Here is a 15,758-nt window from a genome sequence, read left to right on the forward strand (position 1 = left end):
CTTTATCATTCCCATGCTTTGTCTCCTTGCTTGTGCAAAACTTTGTCAACCTGCAAGAGCACTACATTTTTAATGTCCTTACATAAGAATGATTGAATCTCATTGAGATTCATAGCAAAAAGGGACAAGATTTTGTGGGATTCCCACAGTCCAGTAATTTTGCTGTAATTCTGAAACAAATTGAAAAAAAAACATATATCATGCAATCTGTTACCAACATTAATATTTTAGTGTTTGCTATTCTGAGCCCCCCTGTAACAAAGTTTTTATACCTATTAAATCAGCCAATATACCTGTTTTTTTTCCTCTTCTTGTAAAATGGGTCAAATCGCTGTTCATTATTATTATTATTATTATTATTAAACAGGATTTATATAGCGCCAACATATTACGCAGCGCTGTACATTAAATAGGGATCATTCTGCAGGGTTTTCACCCTGTGGTAGTTTTTAACTTTTTATAAGCAAAAAACTTCAGGCTTACACTTTTTAAAGCATTTTACCTAAATAAATAAAACTTTTGCTATACTGTTTAAAGCATATGAATAAAAGCTGAAAGTTTTAAGAATCCTCAGCTGGGTAATATTGCTTGTGCTTGTAATTGTTCTTCAGTTTGTAATTGTAATGCTTTCTATTGAATGAACAATATATAAAATATTACAGCAATGCTTCTTTTTTGCATGCTGATTGCAGCAACCATTTGGTTGGATCAGCACTTCTATGTACAAAACAGTAACTGTGACACTGAACATTATTATTATTTATATAGTGCCATCATATTACGCAGCCCTGTACAAAGACCATAGTTGTGTTACTAACTGTCCCTCAATGGATTTCACAATCTAATGTCCCTACCATGGTCATATGTCATTTATACAGTCTAAGGCCAATTTTAGAGGGAAGCCAATTAACCTCACTGCATGTTTTTGGGATGTGGGAGGAAACCAGAGTACCCAGGGAAAACCCACCTAGACACGGGGAGAACCTGCAAACTCCATGCAGATAGTTTCCTGGCTAAGATTCAAACCTGGGACCTAGCGCTGCAAAGGCCGGAGTGCTACCTCTGAGTCACCGACATGATCGTTCTTTCCTGAAATAATTGTTCATGATGTCTGTGCATTAAAGTGCAACTATAGTTTTTATTATTTTACCTAAATATGATATATGCAAGAAGTAAAGTTGTATACAAAACTGAGACGAACATCTAGGAGACACTAATCTGAACCATAAAAATGTTTAATGTATTTTGCAATATAGCAGTGTGATAATTTAATATCAATAAACATGCACACTTATTGATCTATGGATGAATTGCATTCATATAATGGGCTATTAAAGTTCCTACAAATTTTTTGCTAGCAAAGGAAATGTAACAGTAAAGGTAAATTGTTAACCAATGCCTATTATCTATGTTCATAGTGGTCCCAAGGATGAAAAGAATGTCTTTCTCATCTGAAAACAGGACTGTGTGTGTCTGAGTGTGCAAATGTCAATTGTAGCAATTAACATACAGTTTTATTTCTTTAATGTAGATCCTTCACGGACAGAGAAGAAGGAAAGTAAATGTCCTACCCCTGGCTGCGATGGAACAGGTCATGTGACTGGCTTATATCCCCACCACCGGAGCTTATCAGGTTGCCCGCACAAAGACAGGGTACCTCCAGAAAGTAAGTTGCAGAGACAATTTGATTATGGATAAGATTCAAACCAGTGGCAGATCTACAGAGCAACTGGCTGTTATGAAGCTTGGGGGACCTGGTGTAGGGGTCCTAGGTGTTTGTTAAAATATTGACATCTTCTGTTTACTGTTTATTCCTGACAGCACAAAATGCACCACTGTTACTATATAGCTGCTGGTGCAGAAATTTAGGCAAAAAGTTAAATATACAGTTAAAAACATAAATGTGCATTGTATTATATTTCAAAAGGTTATATATATTCTGTTAAGCTCATTTTGTGGTTTTTATATACCCCTAGCATTTTCTGGCACACTTTTTTTAGCTTTCATTGTTACTTTTTTACAGGACCATGCGGTGTCAAACCATGTGGCTGACAGCTTTTAGCAACATGGCAAGATTTGCGGTGTGGATTTTCAAACCACAATTAACGCTTTTTCAAACCATTTAATGATTTGCCACAGCCGCAATAAAAAATGGGTCCCATTTACTTGGGAATAGGAGTTGTTAGGACCACAGTAGAGCCTACAAAAGACCACTGTAGTGGTGGGTCTGAAATGACCATGAGTGACATTACCCATGTGTGATGTCATAGTTCCAACTTGTCTGTAATCCCTAGAGACTGTTTTATAAATGTTTTACCTTTAGAATTTTTGATGTGAGTAGTTTATTACTTACTGATAGCCAGTAGTTAAAACATTAAGATTATTTATAACCCCCTTTAAAAAACCTGGAAAAGGATTAAAGTGTAAAAAGGAACCATTTAAAGCAGAACTTCATCCGTATCTATTTTGAACAGAGAATAGAAAGAGTAGAACTTCTGTTTGTAGAACACCAAACACCAGTAACAACAGTGTGTCAATATTTGCTCCACAATGTTGGCTTTCCTTTGTATTCTGTAATTTTAAATCATGTTTCTATTTATAAAACCTGACAAACTTGCATATATTTAAACACAAGATCCTTGACAAGCTTGACAAGCCTAAATCATATCTAACTTTCTAAATCCAGTTTTTAAATGATGTACGAGTCTTCGGCTATGTCCAGACTGGTAGTGGGAACATGAGTTCCCACACGGCTCCTGACACCTTTTCTGCACTGCTGAGCTGGTTCCTAAATCAGCATTTGAATATTTTACATTGGGTGGCATCTGGTGGTACTTTTGCAGCAATTATATTCTTTAGGACTCTCCAGAAATCATGACATAGGTTTGACTTTTCTAATGTGTGTAAATAGAGTTGTTCACATGTTGTCCTTATGAATTTAAAATGGGTGGCATATTTTACCATGATCGTTGCTGAAATTTGACTACAGTGTCACATAGGGCTGACTATTACCAAGTATCTCGATGCAGGGGTAATAATTCCATATATTTCAACTGTCAGTTTTCTAGATGTAGTCAGCAACTAACTAATGCTGGTCCAAGCTAATGCTTATGTGTTGCAACCAAGTGTTGTGCACTGTGTCCCAGGAACTTCCTGCTCCTGCACAGTTGTTAGCCAGGTACAGTACACTCATAATCTACATGTGTACTTTTCTGCACAGTCCTAGTGGTCTGAGGTGTTCAGAGTCCTCATTGGACTGGAGACTGGAGGTCCCATGCAACAATGTGCTGGTCTGCAAATCCAACTTGTGCTTGAGGCTAGTAAATAATTACCTAGCTTTGCTTTAAACATTGGATGAATGTCCTTGTAAAGACATCACCAGCACACTGCTGCCTCAGTTGCCAATGTAAATATCAGGTTTTAAGCATTCAGTGGGCTAGTAAAGTAAAAAATTATTAAAATATTTGGTTGGCCCACCTTTTCATTGGCTTGGAGGATGGGACCACCCTTAACAGCCACCAGTAAATGGGAAGGTGGGTTTGTCAAGTACTGTAAAGTGAACTAAAAACAAAAATAAAAAGTTATAAAAGGAGCTTGAAAGGCCCATATAAAAAGCTAAAGGTGTTCTGCATACTTTGTTGATAATTGCAAATGCTTACCGACACCAACAACTTTGGTTCTGCTTTACCAAACCAAATCTAATGGCAATGCAGGCATTCAGTGATGTCATGCCAGAGACTGGGAACTTCATTGATTTGATGCTCCATACAAATTAATTACTGCCAAAAAAACAGTGCTGGGAGGGCTAGCTGGGAAATTGATGCTGTGAATTCACAAACTGATACAGTGTCACTCTACAAACTATCACTATACTAAAGTATATCAATTTTGTTCCAACACCCTTACAGAGAAATGCACAAACACATCTACACTCTTACACATGCTTTTTCTTACAATTTCCATAAGGACAAAGTTGGACGACTGTTTTTAGACACTGCAATTTTGATAATTGAATAACACATTGTCTGATCCCCATGCTGAGCTGAGAAACCACAGATTAACTCAGCATGGGCTTCGGCATGAATTTCTCCCCTAAATACACACCTATATAGAGAAGAGCAATTCACGACAACAAATACTGCATGAGTTTATCATCACACTATGTTCATCCATTGGGAGGAATGACTCACACATACATTGTTTACAATGAACCAGATGTTGTATTGATAAGCAAGGTAATAAGAGGTTGTTCGTGTGAATATATTCCTGGCTGTGAATCTTGACCTATAGCATCCTTTAAAATTTTAAAAAAAGGAATGAAATGGAACACATGCAAACAAAATACAAATAGAAGAATGTGCTGAGAAAAGATATAAAATACAGGTGTTTTTAAATGTATTGAAGTAAATAAAATGTACAAAAAGCAAACTAAATTTAAAATATATCAAAGCCAAAATGTAAAAAATGACTAGAGCAAGCATAGACAACACAAAATGAAAACATTTCTGGAAATTGAGGGGAAACCCTAGTTAAAGATTCTTCCTTCCGTTAGTATTCCAATGTTGGATTTACCTTTATTTCATGTGATAATGGTCAACAGGATTTATATATATTTATAAAGTAACCTTTAACTTTCAAAATATAAAATGTGGATGTGGATAACGTGAATCTAGAGTTAAATCCATCTCTGGATCTATAAATGAATACACAAACAAAGCTGCTTATACACAGAGTAAACTTGAGATTTATTATTAAAGTCTAGTTAAAGTTTAGCTAAAATCTTTTGTTTTGGCAGTTGTTCCTGAATCAAGTTTCCTTATATTTTTTTTGGGGGGATACTAACATTTTTGGATTTCTCCCTAATTTCATTCTTGGCGACAGTGGTCACTAGTACAGATAGAGGGGCAAATCTACCTGAAGCAATGAATACTAGAGCATTTACTTATTTGATGTAAAAATACAATAAAAAATAAAGTTTTGCCTAGAGTCAAACTTTATTGACTCGCAGAGCTGTTTCATGAAATGCAGGTGTATATAAATAAAATATTCGGTTGAATCTCAATCTTTCTCCTCTCTCTCTTTAAATGTCTAACACTTATCTTCATGCTCTTTTCTGAGAAATAAAAAACGATGAGTAGTGAATAAAACTCTTCAACACATTAATTGTTGAAAGTTTTAATGTATTCCTTTTTTAGTGATTTTCCCATTTTCTTTGCTTTCTTTCTCTGCCAAGTTCTCGCCATGCATGAAAATGTTCTAAAGTGCCCTACACCAGGTTGCACCGGGAGAGGCCATGTAAACAGCAACAGGAACTCTCACAGAAGGTAGGCACAGCGTCTCTGGAACTGCTACAGACGGCCACTTCTACTACTGCAGCACTTTCCGCCTGTCCCACCAGAATTACGCGGATGACAGCTGCTGCTTACTAGGCTTTCTTCAACTACTGAAAACTTTCATTTTGTCATATAACAACATCAAAAAATGTGTGATCTAGGGATTTTTTTGGCACAAAGCAAAAACTTTTTCCTGACTGTTGCCCTTCACGTAAACTGCAGTATATATATTTTTTCCTATCAAGAGAAGATACTTGGAGTATTGCAGAGTCAAAACATTTTTCAAGACATGACATGTTTTGTCATATTCTTGTTTTTTTTTTGTAGAATTAGCAAATCCACAATGCAGACCTCTGCTATCATTGTCATATTGTTATAGATATTGCAAAGTATTATTTATTTAACAATTTTTAATCTTATTTTAATTTAATAATTGCCTTTAACTCTTAGACAGACCCTGCCACCAGACATTACTTTAAATATACAATAAATATTTTAGGAATAGTTGAATAGGCATTTTTTAAAGTGCACTGGTAATACTCTTTAAACAATTTGTTTAGTTCACTTGCTGTATGCAGATCTTTAACTTTGATGATGCAGCTTTGAAGTTTTATCCTCCTCGAGCCACCCTCTCGAGGAGGATAAAAAAATTTTATTCCCACCTCTCGGCACCAACATTTTACTTCTGGGCAATAATTTCACTTCTGCCATTCTCCTTCATACCACTGGTACACCACCAGCTCTAAAAAATCCCAAATGTGCATAACTTTCTACATCTATTCCATGGGCCTAGAAATAATTTTAACAATGCTTGGCAAGCATGTGTCAAGCATGCAATAACACAGCATTCCCATTAAATGTTGTAGGAGCAGACAGGAGGCCCCTCATCAGGAGAAGGTACCAGAATAACAAATGCTAATTTTGTTTTTCCAAACAGCAAAAAGATGTACAATATACATGTTATTGTGCATTGCTATTGTTGAGGAAAAGTATTTAATGTCATTAGAAGTCCAGTTTAATTGTGATAGCCTACCTTGTGTAGACATCCAAAAGTTCTAAGACTATTGATGGTCACCTCCATCTTGGATGTGATCTCAACAGCCCCAACAAATGTAACACAATTATTATTCTATAGTACTTCTCTTCTGTCCTTCCTTACCTGCTCCATAAAAAGTTATATAGGGAGCTGAGGGGAGGGATGGAGATGCTGTGTCAGTACAGAGAATATTTAGACACTACCAGAAGAAAAGAGAGCTATGATATCCAAGAGGGGAGGGGGGGCAGATCCTTACCACATATTTTAATGTTTATGGTTGTGGAACTTGGTATTTGTCTCTTTACTTATCCACTTACTAACCTCTCTCCAAAACCTTTTCCCCCCACCTATTGTGCTGAACTCTGCTTCTGTTAGGTCTTATTGCCTGTAACTATACTTTTGAGAATATTTCTTTAAATTTAAAATTTTAGATTTTTATCTCCTGATTGTCTTTATTTAATAGCGCCACTTTACTCCAGCCAAGGACCAGTTAGAATTTGCAAGGCCAAGACTTTGGTACTGCTATCAGTCCACCCCAGTAGAAAATCTAAATGGTGGATTCTAATTTACTAATGGTCTTAACTAAATCAAATACAGAAATCAAACAATCAATAGTCAGTTAATGCTATGTACCCTTTGTGCATAAAGAAAACAATGGAAAACCTTGTCAGGATTTTCTGTATACTGAAAGCATTGGATGACAAAAAAAACAAAACAATACCACCTACTGCCTAATTTAGTAGGAGGACAATATTTTTTTTCTATGGTAGCTCTTAATATTATAAATGTATTAGAACAATGCATGCTTTCTTGATTTTTAGTGCAAATGTAAAATGTAAGTAGCAGTATCAAAATAATGTGGTGAGTTTTTTTCTATTAGACATTTATATAAGCATATGCATTGGGATACAGAGATGTTTTTTTGCAAGTACAGTATAAGCACCTATATTTAATGTTATACTATGAGATATTGCAGCATTGACTGAGAAGTGACGTATGGCTGGGTGGTTTTTGATTTCTGAACAGAGCTGTTTCATCTTGTTAATAAACAAATTTTTTTTTTTTGCAGTCTTTCGGGATGTCCTATTGCTGCAGCAGAAAAACTAGCAAAAGCTCAAGAGAAACATCAAAGTTGTGATGCGTCAAAATCCAGCCAAGCATCAGACCGTGTGTTAAGGTAGGGAAAAGCTACACAATAATATTACATCTGCAATAAGTTACTTGTTTGAACAGAAAAAAAAATCCAGATTTTCAAAGTTTTTTTGTTTTTTGGATAGTTTTGGATTAGTAGAGTAGCTAATGATTCAACCTTCAGTTATGTCTTTACCCAGCTACATAGTTACATACTCAGTTAAAAAAAAAGTCTATGAAGTTCCACCACTAGGGATATAAACATACTACAAACCATAATATCCCATATAAAACCCTACAGACATAGTTGTTCCCAAGGAATTAAAAAAAAAAATTCCCCTATAAAGCTGAGGAATTTTCAGATCATTTTCAGGTAAACTCAGCTATCAGTGGCAATAGAGTGAAATCAAAGAATGTAAAAAATCATTGAAATGAGATCATGCTGTTATGTCATTTAGGATATATAGGAGTGAGAAATAAATCATGATTATAAATACAAATTTGAAAAAAGTGTTATGCTTTCCTGTTTTAATGAAAAATAACCATTTCACATTTTTCTAGGCCCATGTGTTTTGTAAAACAATTAGAAATTCCTCAGTATGGTTACAGGAATAACGTATCAACAACCACACCTCGCTCCAACTTGGCCAAGGAACTAGAGAAATATTCAAAGACTTCATTTGAATACAACAGTTACGACAACCATGCATACGGGAAGAGGGCTATTGCACCGAAGGTACAGTCCAGGGATATCTCTCCAAAGGGATATGATGGTAAGTCATCTGCTAACCCCATAATATTAGTTGTGATTCTGCTTTTTTAAATGAAGAGTTATTTTCATATACAACCTTAATTTTGAGCAAATGGTGGGTAAAGAAAGGAGTAATCACTAACTACCACTACCACAAAGTGATTTTCACACTGAGATAAGGTGCTTAGCTGTATTTGGTGATTTTTCATAAATATTAGACTAATCTGCTTGAAAACTGCCAGATCAGGCAATGGCATCCTCTGTCCAATGGTACTTTTGGTTTACTCCTACCTTGTCAATGTTTTAGGTACGCCACTTATACCCTTAACTTTATCTAGATTGGTAGGACGTGATACAGCAGTGATCTGGTCTTACATGTATTTATTATTGAACCCCTGACCATCACACCTATATGAACTTGTTCAACATTCCATCCTGGTTCACAATCATGGTAATTATGGAGATGACCCTGCCACCACTTATTGCTCTAACATCATCCAGTCCTCTAGGAAGGTATTTACCAAGATGGGTGCCTGGGAATTTGTGGCTTTTACACAAAAGAAGACTTGTGAGATTCTGTGCTGATATTGGTTGAGGCGTGCTTTTTCGCAATCAAAATTCAAATATATCCTAGAGGTATTCTATATGATTTAGGCTTAAAACTCCATGCAGGTCAATAATGTTTCTCAATATCGAATTTATCAAATAATTTTTTATGGAATTGGCTTCGCGCACAAGAGTGCATTCCTGCTGGAATAGAACAGGGTGTTCTGTAAACAGTTATCACAAATTTTGGAAGTGCCCATTAGTCTGTGTATGCAGTACCTTTCACAAGAAATTCAATCTGGAAAGCTGATTGCATGTTTTTATCCAAATTATTAGATGTAATGGACATGTGTACACAAACTTGTTGACATATAGTAACTTTTCATATGTTGAACTATTCATATGTTTCATATGGTGGATCTAAATTTGGGGTGTCAAACTCAAATACACAGTGGGCCAAAATGAAAAACTTAGACAAAGTCACGGGCCAAACTTGAAACTGAAATAGCACCCCTACTACAATTCCCTACATCTATAAAACAGTCCAATTCGGGGCCATGCATAGGCAGAGAGGCCGCTGGTGTATAGACGCAAGTGATGCTGGGAATTTTAGAAGCGGCGCTATTTCACTGCAGCGGTGGGCCAGCTGCAATTCATATTTAGGAATTTTGGGGGGGGGGGGCCAAAAAAAGCACGTTGCGGGCCAGAGTTTGACACCCCCCTGATCTAAATGATTGTACATAAACTTGTGCATGATTGAAAGAGCAATTGCATTACACATCTGTGTTTTACCATCTCTTAGTACTACAGCACTGCAGATCTAAAATATAACATAGAAAAAAACTCGTTTCTTTTGTACGTATAAAAGCCCTGTAGAGAATTCCTGTTGTCCTGAATGTATTGATTAATGCACACTTCTCTCTGCAGCTAAACGTTACTGTAAGAACTCAAGCCCGACGAGCAGCACAACAAGCAGTTATGCCCCCAGCAGCAGCAGTAGCAATATGAGCTGTGGTGGAGGGAGTAGCGCCAGCAGTACGTGTAGCAAAAGCAGCTTTGATTATTCTCATGACATGGAAGCTGCACACATGGCTGCAACCGCAATCCTGAATCTGTCGACCCGCTGCAGGGAGATGCCACAGAACCTCTCTACCAAACCTCAAGATCTCTGCAACAGGGTAATTACATAAGAACAAAACTGCAGATTATTCATATACTATACAATGGTTAACACATTCACATTTTTTTGCTATTTCAAAAGTGATGGAAGTAGGTACTGTATTGCTGTAAAAGTGGGCCATGTCCCCTGACACATCAGTCAACCCATATCTAGATCATGAGTGAATACTTGGAACAGAAAGAAGGCACACTGAACTCTGGTGCAATAAAACAAAATTTGAATACCAGTAAAATTATGGCTACTGTTAGGCTTGTATAGACCCCAAGTTTCCAGTAGCTAAGGTGAAAACTTATCATATAAAAAAAACATATAAAAATGTTTTTAAAGCTATACAGTATATAACTGTTCTTGTATAATTTTTATTTAATTTATCAGGCCCAAATGGTTATTAGTGAATAGACTTGAATTATTATTTAATAGACAATAACAGTGTTGTTAACAGTTAGAAATATGTCAGGGTAAGATTTGGAATTTGAGGGGGGGATGATGATGAGTTCTGTTTTATCCAGGTTGAGTTTCAAAAATCGGTCAGACATCCATGATGAGATGGCTGACAGGCAGCATGAAACCTTATCCAGGACTGAGGGACACAGGTCAGGGGTGGACAGATAGATTTGAGTGTCATCAGCATACAGATGGTACTGTAAGCCAAAGAAGGATATGAGACTACCGAGAGAGGAGGTGTACAGAGAGAAGAGGACCAGTTTTAGACAGAAAGGAGTGTTTTAGACAGATAGGAAGCAAACCAAGAGAGAGCAGTGTCACAGATACCAATAGAGCCATGATTTGTATTAGAAGGGGGTGATCAACAGTGTCAAAAGCAGAGGAAAGATCAAGGAGAAGGAGCAGGGAAAAGTTGCCTTGAGACTTAGCTCTGATGAGGTCATTGGCCACTTTAGTAAGGGCTGTTTCGGTGGAATGGGCAGCTCAAAACCAGACTGGAGGGGGTCAAGGAGAGAGTTCGTACTCAGGTAATGGGTGAGTCTTTTGTAGACAAGGCGTTCAAGAAGTTTGGAAACATATGAAATAAGAGAGATAGGACGGTAGCTAGAAGGTAGGGAGGGGTCTAGTGAGGGTTTCTTCAGGAAAGGGAGAATTATGGCATGTTTGAAAGTGGAGGGGTAAAAAGGGAGAGCTTGAATAGTTTGGTTAGGGCAGGGGCCAGGGTGGAGGAATGGGCACAGAGTAGATCACAGAGAATTTGGTCTAGCGGACAGGTAGTATATGGAGATGATGAAAGAAGAGAAGAAACTTTTTCCACAGTAACAGGGCTGAGGGAGGCCAGTGATGACTTACTGTTGGAAGGGGTGGCTTTAGTAGACTGTCCTGGTGAGCAGAGACATGTCTGATTTTTTAAATTTTCTCTCTATAGTAGGTGGCTATGTCTTGGGCAATGAAGGCTGTTGTGGGGGGAGCAGGTGTGAGGTTTAGGAGGGAGTCAATTGTTGAGAAGAGGTAGCGTGGGTTGGAAGCTTGGGAGAAAATGACAGCAGAGAAATAAAATGCCTTTATTATTATATTTTTTAGCTACGTATGCCTTATAATTTGGGTTGAGTATCCTTCCAGAGTCCCCATTTGTACAATAAAGTTCTCAGATATAAAAAGGAAAAGAGACACATTGCTCTGCAACCACTCCTAAATGGTAACATTGATTTGTGTCAAGCTTTTATTACTGCATATACACAAAAACAACCAAATGTTAAACCAAAGTGTTTTCCTAAAACACCAATGTCACATTTTCCACAAGCACATTTGGAATGCGGTGCCCCACTTAGACCTCTTTTCCTGCTTTATTGGCAACCTAAATGTCTGTTTACCTTTCTTCCTGGTGACACTGGTGATCAGGACATATAAAGAAAATAAATTTTCTTAAAAAGTTTTTATTTGGGATTTAAGTGAGTTTTCAATATTTATTGATGTAGATGCTATTCATTTTACTGACATTAAAACAACTGGAAATCAGAACATCTCTATTTCCTTAAAGTGAAACTAAAGATTCTCTTTTAGTTTTGCATGATCAAGCAGGTCAATATTGCAGAAAGGGACAGGTGATGTTCTTCCTGCAATATTGTGTTTTACTTGCCTGATCTATTTGTGTCTCTGGTGTGAAAGCTGGAGTTACGTTATCCTAGCATGGCCAATCAATATTGCCATGGAAGAATAGAAGGAAGATAGTGGAACCTTTTGCTAGGATGTGAATAAGGGAGTCTCACAGATCTATTTCCACTTCAAAAGATTCAATGTCTGTGCCATGTTGTCAATGTATCAGAGTAGCAGACTGAGATTTAAAAAGAAATGGTATCACAAGTATCATTCTAACCTCTCCTTTGGAGATTTTGAAATTTATAGTTAAACAAACTTTAGAATGAATATACATGACTCAACATCAAAAGGCAAACTTTATTGGAAATATTCACAGCACTTGTAGCTGAATGCACATTTAAAAAGCCAGAGATGCCCTGTTTCAGAAACATTAAGAGATTGGAACTGATATCATTGTTTAAATACAGAAAATTGTAGTAAACTGTTTACAGTTCTGAGCTGCCCTATGCTCCTTAATGCTGGATAAATGTATTCATATATATTTATAAACTCAAAGGTTGTAAACATACAATGCGTGCAGTGCTGTTATATTGACACCCGTTACACTGACATTTAAAATGGTGTTAGTTTCTTCTGTTACCTTGAGATGTAGGGTGCACATTACCTGTAGGGATATCTGTAATAATTAAACCTAACCTATCTTTATTCTTTAGGAGTCCAGCTATTTAAGATAATGTTCCTCATAATGATAGGTCATCATCCAGGGCAGGGAGTGCTTTATTAGAGCCTAGAATGATTAATTGTAGACTCCTACCTTCCTTCCTCTCTATACACATTTACTTCTTGCAATTGACTGTATATTTCAGCTTGGTGATTTGTTCCAATCAATGCTAAGTGATAGGTCAGGTCCATTACATTGATAACTTGCAGCGTACTGTAACATGGAAGCCTAACCATTACTTCCAATTCAGCTTCATAGATACCTATTGATTATGGCAATAACTGAGTATATATACCCAGTAATTGCATCCATGGTTATAGGAGAAAATTCTTAATTGTCTTAAATGATATAAAACAAATGGTAAGGTTACTAAACACAATCTGTTGTTGGAGGTGAAAATGTATTATATTATCAAGAACTGTGCAATATATATTTAAATTTTAAAGGCAAAAAAATAAAAAATTAACCAGACAACTAATATTCTAGTATTTCCAGAAGTAGGCCATCAATAACAGCCTCCGTATTTCTTTCATGTTTTGTGTAGGGTCCATTCAGACTATTTGTCTGGTTTAAATTATTGTGTATTAGGCTCCCAAGTGTAGGGACAAACCATTCATTAATGAGTTGGTTAAGCAGCTTCATTTAATAAAAAAATGCAAAGAGATCCTAAAAGCTCAAATTCACATGTCCACATTTTCTACTTTTTTTCATTGTCATTTATAGGATTTGCCATGTGTGTCTTTCTAAACCTAAGGCATGGGTATAAAGCTGCCATTCTCTTTCAAGGTTCCTCCAAAGGTTGCCATAGGCTCCTTGAGCTGTGGCTAATTGTCCATCCATCAGATGGTGCCCACACAGCCAGAAAAAGGGGTATTCTGACCATCCTGGGGGCATTCCTTTTCCTAACTACTAATTTATCTGCTCATCTTCCCACTAACCCCTAATGATTTTTTTTAAAAAACAGTGTTACTGTGTTTTTGCTTTAAAAGCACCTTAACAGGTGAATTTGCCAGTAAAAGGAGCACATGTAACATGGTTTTCTGAGATTTGGATTAACCCTGGTTCAAACATTAAACTAAAGTCTTGTAGCCTTTGGTATGCTTTGACCAATCCAGGTCTAAGGTTGCCATAGTTGATCAATGCACAGTATAGCTCACTAAGTGGCAACTACAGGCCCTACAGCTGAAAAAAGCTTCATTAGAAAAGCCATGTATGCAGGTCTGTTTTTTTTTTCTTTTACGTACCACCTATAACAGAAGAGAAACCTGTAAGGTCAAACAGGGCAATAAAAGGCATTAAAACACGCACACAATGAAGAGACTGTAGTAATATATATATTTGATATAAAAACCTAAGTAAAATTTTTATAAAATGTATTAAAGGTGATGATTTTAAAAGGTAGTTATGTTTCCAGGTAAGTTTGAGTGGCCACCAGCTTGCTTCAATTTTATCTGGTACAAGATGATTTATTGTTAATTTTTATGTTATTAATAAAACGACCTTCCATTGAGCATGTCTGGTGTTCATAAGGGTTTGCTGTATGAATGCTTTCATTCTAAGTTGAATAGATAACTGAAATCATGTGCATGCATTGACAATGCTGTACGATCGCCTATCCATGATGTTCTATCCAGCTCATTGTTTGTATGAATCATTTCACTCCCATTCACTCTCAGCAAGAATCCTATTTTTTTCACCCACCACCACCACCACCATTTATATTCATATACACTACATCTTTGTTCATTTATAGACTTAGGCAGGGGTTGTAACAGCCGTGTACTGTACTCCTAAAATCATAAGAGGAAACAATCCAATAAACTTTTTCATGACATCCTTAAAAGTTATATAAATTATAAACAGACAGGCCAGCAATGCCACAAATCCAGTATCACTAATTACATGACACAGCTAAGTTGGCACCAAAACATATGCAATGTCAACATCTAAGCATTTGTAAGGGCAAGCATAAAAAAACTGCAGACACATTTGCAAAAGAAAAACGTTTAATGGCACATATAAAGGATATTTTTGCAGAATGGAGCTCCAACTTCTACCTAATTGTTAATTTACAAATCCAATAATAATACTTACCAGTATAGACTTTCTTGAATCCAGTCCTGTGGTCTCAAGTTGGCAGAGTTTTTTATCATTCAACACTTCTGTGTTTTTTATATTTGCGGTTCCCCTGCGGCTTACCCTCCAAATGCTACATCACAAATGGGTCCCTGCAAATCTGAAGGGTTCGTTAGGGTTAAGCGGTTGGCAGGTGAAATTATAGTGTATAGACTTGAGCAAGGGAAGTCTTGTCACATGCTTAAAACTAATTCCTAATCTTCGATACATCAGGTACTTTACACCAGTGTTATAAAATACACACTTTTGGATTTATTAGAAGAAGTTGACTCCAGTCTCATTTTACTTTTTTTGATGGCCCTAAATGGACCATTTGGAATTTAAAGTCTTAGATTTATGGGCATGGGACTTTTTCCACAATTTCTGTTTTTAAAACCTTAGGGCCCCCCTGTGCCTTATGTACACATGAAGCATTTACACAAGCAAGTGTATAATAAGAAGGATCTTGTCTGATTCTCAGAGCAAAGGTAGTTCCTTAGATTCTCTTCTATGGTGTCACAATTTGGAATGCAGGTTGGAGCAGCTTTACGAATAATTCATAATTCATCATTATTCTGAACTGGCAGTAATAATGGTCTTTCATCTGGGCCTGGCCAGTCAAATGTGCACACTGATCAAACTTCAATATCTCTGCAAAATAAAATATAATATTGTAATAGCTTTATTTAACCTCCCTCCCTAGCCATCTAACTGTCCTTTTCCTAAAATCTCAAGGTAGAGCTCTAGCATAATAGGCAGCCATTATTATGGTAAACAGTTATGAGAGATCATCAGCTTTTAAATATTTATGCTAACATAAAGAGTACAAGACCCTCACTTTCTCAATATATTTCCATTGAAAATGCAGCAATGAAAAGAATTCCATTTTTCTATTTTACATT

The 15,758-nt window shown here is 36.6% G+C and overlaps 1 protein-coding gene across 11 annotated transcripts in view; it reads left to right on the plus strand.

Moving 5' to 3' along the window:
* MYT1L (myelin transcription factor 1 like) overlaps positions 1-15,758 on the plus strand; it is a 293,552-nt gene that overhangs the window by 239,979 nt on the left and 37,815 nt on the right. For all 11 annotated transcript variants that reach the window (XM_072407580.1, XM_072407581.1, XM_072407573.1 and 8 more), the window contains 5 exons: positions 1,532-1,666; positions 5,234-5,324; positions 7,439-7,546; positions 8,062-8,273; positions 9,725-9,975. In XM_072407580.1, the coding sequence (XP_072263681.1) occupies positions 1,532-1,666; positions 5,234-5,324; positions 7,439-7,546; positions 8,062-8,273; positions 9,725-9,975 (797 nt within the window). The remainder of the gene's footprint in view (positions 1-1,531; positions 1,667-5,233; positions 5,325-7,438; positions 7,547-8,061; positions 8,274-9,724; positions 9,976-15,758) is intronic.

Source organism: Pyxicephalus adspersus, chromosome 4, assembly GCF_032062135.1.
Source record: "Pyxicephalus adspersus chromosome 4, UCB_Pads_2.0, whole genome shotgun sequence".
NCBI classification, from domain to species: Eukaryota; Metazoa; Chordata; class Amphibia; order Anura; family Pyxicephalidae; genus Pyxicephalus; species Pyxicephalus adspersus.